This window comes from Notothenia coriiceps, unplaced genomic scaffold (assembly GCF_000735185.1).
Source record: "Notothenia coriiceps isolate Sejong01 unplaced genomic scaffold, NC01 NC01_scaffold00024115, whole genome shotgun sequence".
NCBI classification, from domain to species: domain Eukaryota; kingdom Metazoa; phylum Chordata; class Actinopteri; order Perciformes; family Nototheniidae; genus Notothenia; species Notothenia coriiceps.
Window position 1 is genome coordinate 1 of NW_011356816.1, and position 13,718 is coordinate 13,718.

Below are 13,718 nucleotides of genomic sequence, written 5' to 3' on the forward strand. Positions count from 1 at the left end.
TTCGACATTCGGAAAAATCATGACCTAAGACCATCGAACACACACACACACACACACACACACACACACACACACACACACACACACACACACACACACACCCACTCCCATCAGCTTCTGTTTCCAATAATCCTGCTGCATTTTCAGACAGGGACAGAGTGATGCAGGTAGGTCTCTGTTTAGACAACACACACATCTACCAGATGGAAACTCATCAACCAGGATGGCACTACGACGACGCAGATGCTCAGTGACAGTAACACACAAGAATCTACACACACACACACACACACACACACACACACACACACACACACACACACACACACACACACACACACACACACACACACACACACACACCTGCCCGTTCATGCATACTTAACCAATATGGCCGAATCAAACAGCCAATCAGTCTTTATTGTCATAACACACTCAGTCAGTTCGTTTGGCCTCATGAGGTCAATAGAGAAGGTCGGTTTCACACAGCAGTGCACATAACGTGTTCCCGTCTGCACAAATTAACCATCATGGCCTTCTCTAATGCCAACTCCAGCCTTATATAGTCCAACAAACCCTGCACAGCGTTCTAGTTCTTCTATAAAACCAAACAGTGAGTTAAATACCGAATAAAACACACCGCATTGATCGTGACTGAGTTCTAATCTCACTAAAAAAACAAGCATAAATACATCTTTCCTGTGCTCCTTTAATCTGATTTCTGAGTATTCTGCCTCTGTTCTTCTTACAAAGGGACTTAAATATGACATATACGTGTCATTATCTATTATTTAACTGTATTGCAGTTAAACTATGCTTTGATTTAAAGGTTTTTTGGCATGAAAAAGCCCAAATAAGGATAATTGTTCAAATCCTTATTGCATTCGGAGTACTTCTCATGCACTGGTCTCATTATCACACTGCATGTATGTCAGGAAAATGCTGTGGTGGAAAAGGTGTGAGAGCGTTGCACAGAAACACTTCTGAGGCATCGTGTTCCCTGCACAGTGCCATTTGAGTGCAAAGATCATTAACAATGTGTGTCGCAACAATTGGCTCCTTTATACCGGCACATAATGGCTGCGGCTTTATTTAACGCTGAGGTAAATGATCCAAAGCAGAATGACTCTCTTTCTTGCACTTAATGTGATATATTGTGTCATTTTTATTAACACCATCTCTTCCACAATGTGTCATTTCAATAGTTGGGCCATATGAAAGCAGCACTGTCTTCCAGATAAAAAGAGAATCCCAGGCGCAGTATTTGTGAGAGAGCTTTGTCCACACTGTTCACATGAGGGACTTCCTGCTCTGGCTTCTGAAGCTCTTTGATGTCGTGGCAGTAGTAATAGTAGTAATAGTTGCTGTGATTCATCTTGAGTGCAAAGCCTTGCGTTTTTTTAATTTAATTGCTCTATCTGGAATTGATGGCAAAATATCTCAGTGGGGGCACGAAACACATCTGCAGATTTGGGAGCCAGTCATGGAAGAAGTAGATCTAGATAGTACAATTAGAAATATTACATTGTAAAAAAAAACTCCATTACAAGTATAGTCCAGCATTCATAGTCTGATTAATGTTTGAGTACAAAACTATTGTATTTAAATACACAAAAATAAGAGCATTTGTTATGCATTATGACTCATTACAGCGTCATCTATATTACTGGAATATGACTATTGATGCTTTATGTTCATCAATGCTTGTAAATGTGAAGCTAATTTGAATGACTATTCTGCTGCTGGATGTTTTACCCTATACTAATGTCACTGTTGATTTACATTCTGTGTTAGCTCAAAACGAAATCTGTGAAGTAACTAAAGCGGTCAGATAAATGTAGTTGAGTCCTAAGTACAATATTAGCTTCCAAAATGTAGTGGAGTAGAAGTATTAAGAAGCATAACATGGAAAATACTAATACATGTAATGACAGTCCTTGAGTAAATGTGGAGGAAACTGGAGCTGGACTCACTGCAGATGAAGAAGTAGGCGGCGGTGCCGGTGAGGAGGAGGGGGCTCTGGGCTAGAGAGCTGACCAGCCCACAGATCGCCCCGAAAAGCAGCAGCACCAGGCTGATGGGGAGCACCACCACGATGGCACCGTGCATACCTGCACACACACACATGCACACAAACAGGTTTATAATGAAGCATGTGTTGAGTTATGCATGTGTGGACAATGCAAGATCCTTATCGGTGATTATTTGAACCACAGGGTTTTATCCAAGACGGAGGCGGTTTGAAGAATTTTGGAAACACACTTTAACTTTTAATATATTCTACAGGAGCCCTAACTAAGTACATATTGCATGCATACAACTGGGACATACTACAAGACTACAAGTCATCCAATGCACCTTAAAGTTAGATTGTGTTGCTCATATATCAGCTGTTCAAAGGACTGTGTGTCAGAATAGCCAACATATTAGGACATAATACTTTTAATTCCTGGCGTAATACATGGTATAGTGTGATTATTGGAACCAAGAGATATTGTTGCATTCAAGAAAACATTACAGGATTTCAAATTGGATAGAAGTACAGTACAAGTAGCCTACATACCATACATCTCTGCTCATGTGTTTTTCATGAATTCTTCATTTCAATCTCACTGTGAATGACTTATTAGTGTTTCAATTAAACATTATTCAGATGAAGGAGACTCACTCAGCATGTGCAGCTCAGTCTCAGAGTATCTGGACTCGTCAGCTGTGAAAGAGTCAATGGAGTCTACGTTCTTCTCACCTGTAGTCACAATAAAAAAGCACTTCAGTCATATACATATTGTCCAATTTACTCCATCACTAGAAAGCCTGAAACAAATACATTGGAGTCCAACAGAGATACGGAAAATGGTTGTCATTAAATTATATTTCACCCCCACTCATGCTCCACAATATAGCAGCACTAATGTCAACAACAAAAAGAGAGTTATTACCTTCGTTGATGCTCCACAGTCCCGAGTGGGAGCTCATGTCCTCAAAGTCACTCACATTCGTGGGATTCATCTCTATGATGTACCAGTACTGCGTTCCGAGGGAAGTGGCCAGGAATGCGAAGCTCAGCAGCCCGCAGATCCCGGCTGTGATCACCAGAGAGCCGAGAGTCACCTTCATCCTCCCGCAGGCGACGATCACTTCACGCGTAAAACGGTTACGGGATTAACTAGCGCGTAACGCAGATGTTCTTTCAGTGGTGATCCAATCTTTTAATCGTCGAAGCGCAATAAATCCCCATAATATAAAAGGTTATCCAAAATGTGTTCTGTCCGGGATAGATCTGCAGGACGGAGATGAACTAACCCCGGACTGAAGGATGAAGTGAGAGAGATGCATGAACAACAGCTTCTTCTTCTCTGGGAGGGACTTGATTTATCAGGAGGCGCACACATTTAAGCAAGACAATCATAAGGGAATATGTGGAGACATTAGTCAGCAGGTTTACTTAAAAAAGCTATTCCGTTACACTTACTTATTAGTAACCTAGTCTAAGTATGACAATATCATAGTAGTGTAACCTGATGATGTTCCTATGCTTTCCAAGCTTGCGGTATCATGTAATATAAAGGAAACGTATTTGTAAAAACGTATATTGAGTTGTTAAACGAGCATCACTGGACGGATCAAATTCAATAATATCATATTTTAACAGTAAATATTACTTAAAATAAAGCCAGACCTTTTTATTGAGTGTATAGCTTTTCCTCTTGCCAGTTTCACACATGCTCAGACGCACCTAGATGGCTCATTTCAGTATTTAACATCATAATCAAGTTTTTGTCAAACCTATATCGAACCAGGAATAACCCCCAGTGAGATAATACATACATATACACTTTTTCACCAATGATTTTCAATGACCTTTACCTAATTTTCCATGACTTTTCCAAAACTTTGGGGAAAATATTGTTTTCCATAACTTTTCCAGGGCCTGGAATTAGCATTTTGAATTTCCATGACTTTTCCAGGTTTTTAATGACCGTAAGAACCTTGATACATAAATGAAGGTAGAAAGAACATGTTTATTGATTAAAAACTAAGAAAAAAAGACTACATAAAATATGACAGTTACAAAGAAGACATAAAGGAATCTCGGATATCAATCAAGTCAGTCAGCCAGCTACAACTAATCTTCTCATTCCTCTGCATCCGTCATCGTGTCACTCTTCCACTATGGCCGTCTTAATGATATCTGCTCGTCTCTGTTTGGCTGCCGTTTCAAACTTGGTGATGTCGTCGTTACAGGATTTTATCTTTGAGGGAAGGAAATTAAATTTGGATAAGTAATTGTGTGCAGTTTTTAAAATGCGTAACAAAAAGTAAGGATTGAAGAAAAACAGATCGCAGAAGTACGTTGGCAGTAACATAGTTGTATCTAAAACGTACAATCTGGAACTTGTGCCTCTCCTTCTGTAGTTTGAAGAATTCCTCCACGTTCAGCTCTTCTACTTTCTTCTTCAAGGCGATGAACTGGCAGCCTGCCGAATGAGATTTGTGCTCCTTTCTGGCAACAAAAACAAAATAGTGATGAGTTAAACTAATATTTCATCCATGGTTCTTCTCTGAGCAGTACGTTTAGTAAAGTGATCATCGTACTCTGGGTCATCGTCTGGCTCCCAGCCCTCCAGCTCTTTGAGGCAGAAGAAACACATGGCGATGTCCGGGCAGTTATCTGAAGGAGTGTGTATGAAGCCAGCTTTGGCCATCTGGGGAAACAATGGAAGAGACAGACCACATTATAATAAAGGAAAAGCTTTATTTAATGCTGAAATGACGAGTTGATTGCAAAATTAATGGTACTTTGAAAGTAACCATTTAACCTTACTTTAACTCTGCTGTTTTTTACTTGCATTTAATAGACCCAATGATTGAAAATATGAGCTATTAATCCACCATTAAATGAATGGTTCGCTGAAGTATTACAAATATTTGTTGTTGGTTCCAAATGTTTATTGTCGCTGAACCTGAAGGTCGATTAAACCCAGGTTATTTAATTCCATTATTAACATGTTTTTAACTTTAGCTACAGCTAGTTGTTGTTGTTGTGTTAGCTGTTAGCATTGTTAGCAGGATCAACCGTTTTTACTCACGTTCTCCGGCGTACAAGAACAGTTTTCTTCAAACGGCCACCCCTCGAAAGTTTTCAGTCTGTTCTCATAAAAGTACATTTTGATGGAGTCTTCGCTAAACGGGTCCATTGTATAGTTAAAATAGACGTCAACTACTTTGGTTTCAACCAGGATGTTTCAAACAGCTACAGAGCGGAGGGTGATTTCAAATTTTGGCGAAGTTCGCTTCGACTATTTTGATTGGTGGATTTCTTCTTCGTGGATCAACTTGAAAATAAATACACAGGTCCGCCACCCAGTGGTCAGTGTGAAGCATTTACCGTAAACTTTTACTGGAGCTGAACTTTAACAAAAAATAACTCTAAACATTACTTTTAAATAAATATATTTTGGAAGACATTTCTCCCACCTTCCATACATTCATAAATAAATTTGAATCCTACATCATCTTCACTTTTTGTATTATGAGAAACAATTGGATGACTTTTATGTTCAGGGTCTTTGTATACTTTGTTAGAAAAAGTGGTGGGGGCAATTTCTCCAGATTAAATTCAGCAAAGCAGAAGACAAACGATGTCCCTCCCCTAAGTGTTGAGCACCTTCATGAAAAAACAATGAATAGACCTCTGGACCACCAATGAACTATAAGTGTTATTGTGATGTGATTGAGTGAATTTGTACCTTTATGCACACAACGAGCAAATAGGTATGGAGGACAGAACATGACATGAGAAAAACAATGAATAAATGCACAAATAGGCCTACAGGAAGAAATACAGGAATACAAAAGTACATGAATAAATCAATAAATATGGAAAGAAATATAAATAAAAAAATAAAAGTTGAGTATAAAACAGAACACACATTTCACTTACATGTATATATTTATTAATGTATGTGTGCATGTTTCACACACTTGTTTTGCTTGGCAGCCTTGTATTCTGTGGATACGACAACACCACATTGTTGTTTTTTGTGGTCTTCATTTATTCAAATGACTTATAGAATTGGCTTAAAAAACGTCATTATTTTTAATGTATTTTTGTTAGCATTTTACAGGTCGGAGTTGTTTTTATATTCAGCGCCTTTTCTGAATAAACCCGAGAGTCTGCTAAAAAAACAAACATTAAAAACAAAAATAAACGTCACATTTTTCATGGGTAATGTAGTTCTTTGCTCTCATTGGTCCAAAACACGACGCGCGGAATTCTGTGAGGGGCTTCCCTTCCTCTATCAACAACCGGTTCAGGACTGGACTACCTTGTCCATTTTACCACAATTTTACCCTTTATTATCACTCACTAAATCAACAGTGTCAACAGTACCTAGCGTTACAAATGCGGACTACAGTTTCTTCTTCGGTGGTGTGACCATGGACGGACGGTGTGCTGTGGAGACTTGTGCAGAGTTTGGCTTTGCAGGAACCTCGTGCACACCCAGGATCAGGTGTGGTTTTGGGACAGATGTGCTCCTCTGCACTGGAAGCGACGAGGCTTATGTTTTCAGTACTCAGGAGGGGAAACTCAAGGTAAATAACTCATGTACTTTCAGTGGTGGACAAAGTACTTAAACTTAAATAAAAGTAGCAATGTCCCTGCATTCAAAATGTCTTCAGTCAAAGAATAAGCGTCAAAATGTGCCTGAAGTACAATAAGTAAAAGTACTCATTCTGCACACTGTCCCATTAAAACATTTTTATAATATTGTATATTTATTTATTGATGGATTAATGTGTTCATTAATGTGTGCAGCTGGTAAAGAATTCGCTTTTTTGTACCTTCATATTAGCTTGTGAATTTCCTTGAGGGATCAAAGCTATTTTAAACCTTTAAAAGTACACATAATACATTATTTTTTCGTTATGAATTAGACTATTAATCAGAATCTGATCCTGCAAAGTACTAAATAACTGTCCACCACCATATGCTTTACACTGACAGGCGTACTTGCAAATCTAGATATCTAAAGATAACTTTACGTCCACATTTTCTGAGTTTGATTCTCTTATGATGTGTTTTTTCAGGCTGTCCTCCAGTGTCCTGGTCCTGTGAGTGACCTGGTTGTGAGTCATGATAAGCAGCGCCTCTATGTAGCCTGTAGGAGCGGAGTCTATTGTGTCAGTTCAGAACTTCTGCTATCCAGGTATGGACCCACATACAATAACGGTTCTCCAATGTTACTGCAGCACAATAGTATGTTCCTTTAAATCAAGGCTTTTAAGTGGGCTTCCCTCAGACAAAGTTAGGATAACCCCCAAATCAAATGGCCTCATGTTTATTTCATTGATCCCATAGAGGCCCAATAGTCGACCCAAGATAGCCTAAGATTTTTTTCAATATTAGATTTCATTTAGCTGATGCTTTTATACAAAACAACGTACAAAAAGGGTAGTAAACCATCAGGATACACACTACCAAGAATACTCTTCAATTAAGCCAAACCTTTAAAAGTCTTGCATATAAATATTTTGTTTTTGTTGCATTGTTTTGACCATCTATAACTTCAGACTACACAAAATAAATAAAAATGTCGCTCATAAGGCATTTAATAGCTTCTCACTCAAGTTAGAGAACAGTACATCTCCACAAACCTCTGTATCTTTTAAACATGTCTTTAATTAAATCTCACACATTTGGGCTAGAAAATAATATCCAGCCCCCCTCTGGGAAAGGCCTGCCTCCTACTATAAAAACCTCTCTTCTAGTTCACAGATAATCCATATGTTCTATATTGTTTTCAATTAAATCCTTTCAAGGCCTCTTAAATACATGACCCCCCCCCCCGCAGGGTTAAAGGCTCCCCAGCTGATGCATCCTCTGGTCCATCTGAGCTGAAAATCTCCTCTGAGTCTCTGGTCGTTGCAGAGGAAGGAGTGTTATCGCTGCTCCCCGTCGGCTCCGTGCTTGTGACTCTTTCCCAAAGAGACGCATCCTGGATGTTGGCTCTGTACAAATCCTCAAACTACGAGAAGCTCAGTTCTTTCAGTCAGTTCTCAGGAGATGTAAACACTGAGGAAAAAACAGAAATAAGAAGAAGTCCGGTGCTGATTTGTGTTCATTCAAGGGATGCAACACCATCGTCCTCCTCCTCTAATTCCTCATCAGATGAAGCTCCAAGTCAGGGCCATTTTCACCTCGATCCAGTCCTCTTCAAACTTCTTTTTGGGGTCGATATCGCCCTCGCCAAATCCCCCGTTATCCTGTGTGGCCTTCCAGACGGGTGCGTGTGTTTCGTCCCTCTGTGTCTCCCAGGATCGAGGCTCCGAGTCCTGCACAGCCTGGAGCAGCCCGTCGTATTTGTCGGATCATCGGGTCCAGGACGGTGTTTGGTGGCAGTGGGTGCACTGGGGAGGGTGGTGCTGATGAAAGCAGACAAAGGAGGGTCAACAGAGGGGAGAAGGAACGTTTTGACTGAGGGGTGTGTACCGGGGCCTGTGGTGTGTGGCTGTGTGGATAAAAACACTGTTTACTACAGCACGGGGTCAGACCTGCTGCTACTTGATCTATCAGAGGGGAAATCTGGAGAGGAAGGCCAAGGAAAGGATGAGGAAACACGCAGAAAGATGGACGCTGCCCTCCAAAGCCCCACCAGTTTAAATGTGTGTCGAGTCGTCGCTTTGGCCCCGCCGACATGCAACACTGCAGGTAAACAGGTTTTCATTCAAAGTGTGTCAACCAATTACCAATGTCTCTCGGTTGAAATGAAAATCGCGTTTTAAGCATTAGATATTTTATGGTTTCGTTAGGTGTCACATTTTGAACTGAGGCTCCACAACTCACAAAACTCCCAGTATCTTTTCACAGAGAGGTGACTTGAAATAATTCATGAGAAAAGAATGGAGACATAAGGTTCACACTTTTTGATTTGCGGTCTCTGCATGAGAGTTGACTTTCCACACAGAACATTCTTGAATTAAAGCGGAAAAATTAAGGCTTTGAAGGTGTTTGGAAATAGACTTTCATCTTTGAAATGTAAGTGCTTTGAATTCTGCCATCACTGTTACAGCACAGTTGAGAAGTCTTCACGCATTCAAGGCTGCCATTTGTCATTGTAAAAATGCTCAGTGTTGTAAAATAAATAACCTTGATGTGTGTCTCAAACTATGTCTTTGCCAAATCACGAGGGTCCATGACTTTGTTGAAAGCCATTCATAAAAGACCTTGGATGTATTGTTTAAGAAGGTGTAGGAACCCTTCACACAGTAGTAAAAGAAAAGCAGTGATAATTTCTTAAACCAGAAAATGTATCTTTACACTGTTACATTTAATATTGATTAAATATGACCCTTCTTTCCATTCAACCTGTGACTCTAACCTGTGTATTTTTGCCTTATAGCTCCAGGTGTAGTGGAGCTGCTGGGTCTGTCTGTCAGAGGGCAGCTGCAGAGGATGCGTCTCCCTGTGAGGACAGAGGACAGCAGATTGTCCTCGGGGTCAGACTCTCAGGTGGGCCGCAGCGTCAGGGACCTGCTGTCCTCCATCGGGGACGTCTGTGAAAGGTGAACCCAACACAATAAACATTTATATTAGTCATAGCATGTAACATTTCTGCATTCAAATGTCTAAGAACTACTGGATGTTTGTTTGTATTTGATTGAGTTGTGTACGTACATTATACCAAAACCATAGAAATCCACATTTCCATGTTTCATTTGTTCTCCGGTAATATCAACATATCCCCTTATGTCAATGTTCTGATTGTATGCCAGAAACATCATAATTGCACTTTTTAACCAGTTTTGGCACTTTTTAAATTTCGGTCGTTCTCTATTTTCTATTTTAAGCAAGGGTCGGATTTAAGCCATCAAACTTCTGGATATTCAGTCAGAAAAACATAAACATAACCTTAAATCTACTTTATTTACGACAAAGAGAGCTTTGCGGATAGTTAGTGAATTGTGGAAATGGTGGCGATGACAACCATGATCCCACTACTTCACGAAACATCCAAACTCTGCCTATTGTTATTGTTTTGATTGAGAAACCCCTAGTGGCAAATAAATGACTTCATGTACCTTTTTAATATTATCTTTCTGTTCATGTAAATGTCATTTTCCTTCCTCTCCTTTTAGAGCATCTGTGCTGAAAACATCCATCAAATCCAAAAACCAGATTCTCCAGCGCCTGAATCAAGTGCTCAACATCAGCTTCCTGTTGATGGCAGGTGCAAACGGTGCAGAGCATCCTCCCCTCCAGGAGAATCCAATCAGATGTCGAGCTTCGACTAGTTGGAGCAGATTGCTTCAGGAAGACTCCCTGACCCTCACCTGTGTCCTGGATAACTCCAGTGCTTATGTTTTGGAGCGAGGCTGGACATTAAGCATCACTGTGTTTCCTCTGTGTCCTCCTCCCAGTGCAGGAGGAGAAAACCTCTCCACAAACTTTTCATTCCCGTTCCAAAGCCTCCATCCAGGCGAGACGTTAGACGTGTCTTTGCCTCTAGCAGCTGCAGGCGAATCATCCTTCCCCGTGACAGTGAGCTGCTCCCTCCTCTTCTCCCTCGCCAGCCTCCTGGGAGAGGAAGCTGCAAACCTTCCCGCTCTGCAGAGCAGCTGCATCAGTTTGCCCCTGAACACCCTGACAGTGGATTGGCTGCACGCCCTGCAGGTGAGCAGCCCTAAAGCCGCCCGGGAAAAGATCACACCTCATGCGACAGATGCCATTGAAGCTTTTCTAAGATCACATCGAATAAGGTGCGGTGGAAACGCAGAGGGAGGACGAGAAGGTGGTTTAAAGTATTCAGCAAGTGTACGGGTGTCTGCAGAGTTACTAAGGGACACACTTATGGTGGTAAAAAGCTCACATTTAGACCCTGCAGGGACAAAGACGGCTCCTGAGAATGTGTGCCTTTCTCTGCTGGAGTGGCTGCTGTCTGAAGGTCCTGGAGGAGTGACGACGGGACAAAAAGGAGACCAAATGGCAATGAGGGGATCAGTGGTGCACGCACAAAGTCTAAACAGACATGCTGTCAAACTGACTGCCAAAGAGGTAAAGAATAATCTGATAATATATTCACAAAGGTACATCTTGTGTGCATTTATGATTAACAGTGCTTTGTTCACCAGGTGAATGTAGGGGTGGAGGAGTCCCTGAACACAGTGGAGGTTCAGGTTCACAGCTCGTCTATAGCAGCGGTGTGTGGACTGCACCACGCGTTGCTGCGGCGAGTACAGGTACACACGTACACACGTACACACGTACACACACACACACACACACACACACACACACACACACACACACACACACACTTGTTTCCAGAGTTTTCTTTTGTCTGACGTTTGCAGGCACTTAAATGTTAAGATTTTATGTACACCCACTATTTATTGCAGACGGGTGCGTAGGAGTCTTGAGACGCTTCACCAGATGAAGGTCTTGGGGCTAAAAACTCTGAGTCAGCACAACCTTTTTATTGCAAGTAAACAACAGTGTGCAGAAATGTTCTCTTCCCTTGGCTACACATCCATCTAAATCATTTTTACATCTACATATTTTACTTAGTACTATATTTTAACTTGCACCATTTTGTCATTGGCACTATTTTATGTATTTTTGAATCTGAGAGTGAGCAAACATGTTAGTTTTGGCGTTGCAAATTTGGATATTATGATGGAGGGACATGAATCATTCCCTTACACAGTCACAACGTATATTATAACAATATTAAGAATAACTTTGTTGTTCCTTCACACAGACTCTGCTGCAGAGAGCTCCAGAGAGAGCCGCGTCCACAAAGAGGGTCCAGAGTTTGGGGTTAAGAGAGGCGCTGCGGCGGGCCGAGGTACCTCACGTTCTCCCTTACAGCTACATTTTCTACAGTTGGGTTTAAATCCGAAGTATCTTGTTGTTTTGAAACCTTCCTTTGTCCCCCTCCTCTCCTCTCAGCACCTGCTGCAGCAGATCCAGCAAAGTCGAGTGTCAGGGGTCTTCAGTGGGGGGGCGTCCACGGAGCAGATGAGCCGAACGCTTCTCGACGTTTACCGAGAACTCAGAGAAAACCCTCTCGTCATAATCTAACACTTCCTGCCCTCGGCTCTGTCCAGTGCTCTGTAACCCGTCTTTGCAGCAGATGCATGAAGAACAATTATCAGAAATGTCATTGCTATTGTAAACGCGCTTTGGCATCAATATCAATTCTGTTTCCGTTTAATATTCTACACAAAGAAAGATTTACGACTCATTATTTCCAACCGGTGTTTTACTATAGATTCCCTAGTTTAAAAAAATAAAAGATAAACCTCGTGTTTTTTATATATCATTCATCGCGTTACCGATATTTACTGATGAATGGATAAAACAAAACAAAAGGAAACAAACATTTCAAAGCTAGCTTTATCAAATGTGCAGATTTCTGTTCGTAAAAATATTTTTGGATATTGCCTTTTTTGCATATTAAATATAACATCTCAGGAAACTTGTAATACAAAAAAATACAGTTTTAATGTGTGAGTTTTAAAGGAACTGGGGAAGTTGAATTGAGATTGATATTAGTTAACGTTTTAACCCCCACTCACCTGCAGTGGCTTTCTTCAAGGAGAGAAATTCAACATGTTCCTTTAACATGGCACCAATGCGCTTTGATGGAATAAAAGCAAAACTGAGACACCTGAGAAAGAGAAGTGGCATCCACAGCTCCTTCACATTTTGTATAGACATCATAACTATTCTAGGGATTGAACCTGAAGTGTTCTTGTGGTGGAAAACCTCCATTAAAACTCAGGACTGCTGCGTGTCTGTGCAATTAAACCAGAGGGTGAAAGCTTGAGGTGGGCGAGGATCCTCACATCACTTATAGAAAGACCTTCGGTAATGAATCTGACCTTTACTCTGACATGTGCCAAAGACATGCAACATTACTGTTTTAAAGGACATTTTATTTTTGTTAAAAGCTCTTTATGTAAAGCAACTAGTAGGGCTGGGAATTGCCCAATAAAGGACTTCAAGTTCTACGTCCTGATAAGAAATGTGACATTACTAAAACAAATCCTAACCCACCGCCATACAGGTGTACTTTCAGTAAATGTAGATAAATGAGACGGGGACAAATGCAAAATCCACGCCTTTTCGTCGCAGCCTCAGACAACAATGCTATTGACTGTATTGATTAGTATACAGTATTTGTGATGTGCTGCAACCCATTTTCCCCTTGGGGACAAATAAACGAATACTACTACTACTAGAATGTTTGTCTCAAATTACACATGTATTTAAGTTCCTAGGCTTGATGGTGTCTTGCATATCTGTTTTTTACGGTGGCCGACAGGGGCAAACATGCTGAAAAAGTTACTTTAGAAAAACCTCGCTGCTTTTTCCGTTTGATCTTTTTTTTCATGGCTCTGTTGTTTAAGTTATATTGATAAGCATTTTTTTTATTTTTTTATTTTTTTGGTTTCGCTGATGTGGGCATGTTCGGGTGGAGGGAGGGGGGAGTGTAGTGAGTGTACTGTGTTATTACAATATAAATGAAATTGCATCAATTAATGTACTCTATAATGAAATAAAAAGACTTGAAAAAAAAATGAAAAACCTCGCTGCAGTTTCAAAAGCGATGCAAATGTAAAAAAAACTGTGCATCACTTTTTATTGTCCTGGTTTCCGTTGTGTTTTAATGTTCTTGCAGTGCTTTCGGCCACCATAGTTTTACCACTGT

At 40.7% G+C, this 13,718-nt stretch overlaps 3 protein-coding genes across 3 annotated transcripts; 1 reads left to right on the forward strand and 2 right to left on the reverse strand.

The window, feature by feature from the left end:
- Window positions 1-1,973: 1,973 nt before the first annotated feature.
- Window positions 1,974-3,292, reverse strand: LOC104954878 (transmembrane protein 235-like; the record flags this gene model as incomplete). Its single annotated transcript, XM_010782078.1, has 3 exons — window positions 2,940-3,292; window positions 2,669-2,746; window positions 1,974-2,111 (listed from the first exon to the last, which is right to left on the reverse strand). Coding segments are annotated over exons 1-3 (394 nt in total), but the record flags the coding sequence as incomplete, so codon positions are not given.
- A 710-nt stretch (window positions 3,293-4,002) lies between these two features.
- birc5a (baculoviral IAP repeat containing 5a) lies at window positions 4,003-5,321 on the reverse strand. The gene is made up of 4 exons (XM_010782076.1): window positions 5,091-5,321; window positions 4,597-4,706; window positions 4,387-4,504; window positions 4,003-4,253 (listed from the first exon to the last, which is right to left on the reverse strand). Exons 1-4 carry the CDS (start codon window positions 5,196-5,198, stop codon window positions 4,161-4,163), a joined length of 429 nt encoding a protein of 142 aa, XP_010780378.1. The 5' UTR covers window positions 5,199-5,321; the 3' UTR covers window positions 4,003-4,160.
- A 996-nt stretch (window positions 5,322-6,317) lies between these two features.
- Window positions 6,318-13,581, forward strand: faap100 (FA core complex associated protein 100). The gene is made up of 8 exons (XM_010782077.1): window positions 6,318-6,597; window positions 7,093-7,211; window positions 7,857-8,713; window positions 9,405-9,567; window positions 10,141-11,056; window positions 11,134-11,241; window positions 11,763-11,849; window positions 11,954-13,581. Exons 1-8 carry the CDS (start codon window positions 6,442-6,444, stop codon window positions 12,083-12,085), a joined length of 2,538 nt encoding a protein of 845 aa, XP_010780379.1. The 5' UTR covers window positions 6,318-6,441; the 3' UTR covers window positions 12,086-13,581.
- The last annotated feature ends 137 nt before the right edge of the window (window positions 13,582-13,718 follow it).